Here is a 414-nt window from a genome sequence, read left to right as displayed (position 1 = left end):
GCTGCTGCTGCTGCTGCTGGAAGGACTTGAGGGACTCGAAAGCCTTCATCAGCTTCTCCAGGGTCGCCATGGCGGCGTGCAATCCGGGCGCGGCAACCCGCGGAGCCCTGGGCCCGACTCGCGGCGACGCGGCGCCGTTCACCAACGGGGCAATGAATGGGGCTCCGGGCCGTAGGCTGAAGCGGAACCGAAGCGCTCGGCCATCTTAGATCTGTCCCGGCAGCCCCCGCGACGCCTTGCGTGCCCCGACGTTGACGGGCGGAGGCGGGGCCAAGCCCGAACGGAGATCTGCCAATGGCCGGACGAAGCTACGGCCCGCCCACCACGCCTCAGGCCTGCAGCCACAGAGCCGCGGCCATCAGACCCAGGACCAATCCCCAAGCAGAAACTGGGCGGGGCGTGCTCGGGGAGGCG

General features: G+C 69.8%; 1 protein-coding gene across 1 annotated transcript in view; it reads right to left on the bottom strand.

Moving 5' to 3' along the window:
• Positions 1–70, bottom strand: part of HTT (huntingtin) — a 154,206-nt gene extending 154,136 nt beyond the window's left edge. The window contains exon 1 of the mRNA XM_006893659.1: positions 3–70. Coding sequence (XP_006893721.1) covers positions 3–70 — 68 coding nt within the window. The remainder of the gene's footprint in view (positions 1–2) is intronic.
• Between the last annotated feature and the right edge of the window lie 344 nt (positions 71–414).

Source organism: Elephantulus edwardii, unplaced genomic scaffold (assembly GCF_000299155.1).
Source record: "Elephantulus edwardii isolate Elephantulus edwardi_28Jun2011 unplaced genomic scaffold, EleEdw1.0 scaffold00129, whole genome shotgun sequence".
NCBI lineage: Eukaryota > Metazoa > Chordata > Mammalia > Macroscelidea > Macroscelididae > Elephantulus > Elephantulus edwardii.
The sequence above is the reverse complement of the archived record's forward strand: the minus strand, read 5'-3'. Positions and strand labels throughout refer to the sequence as shown.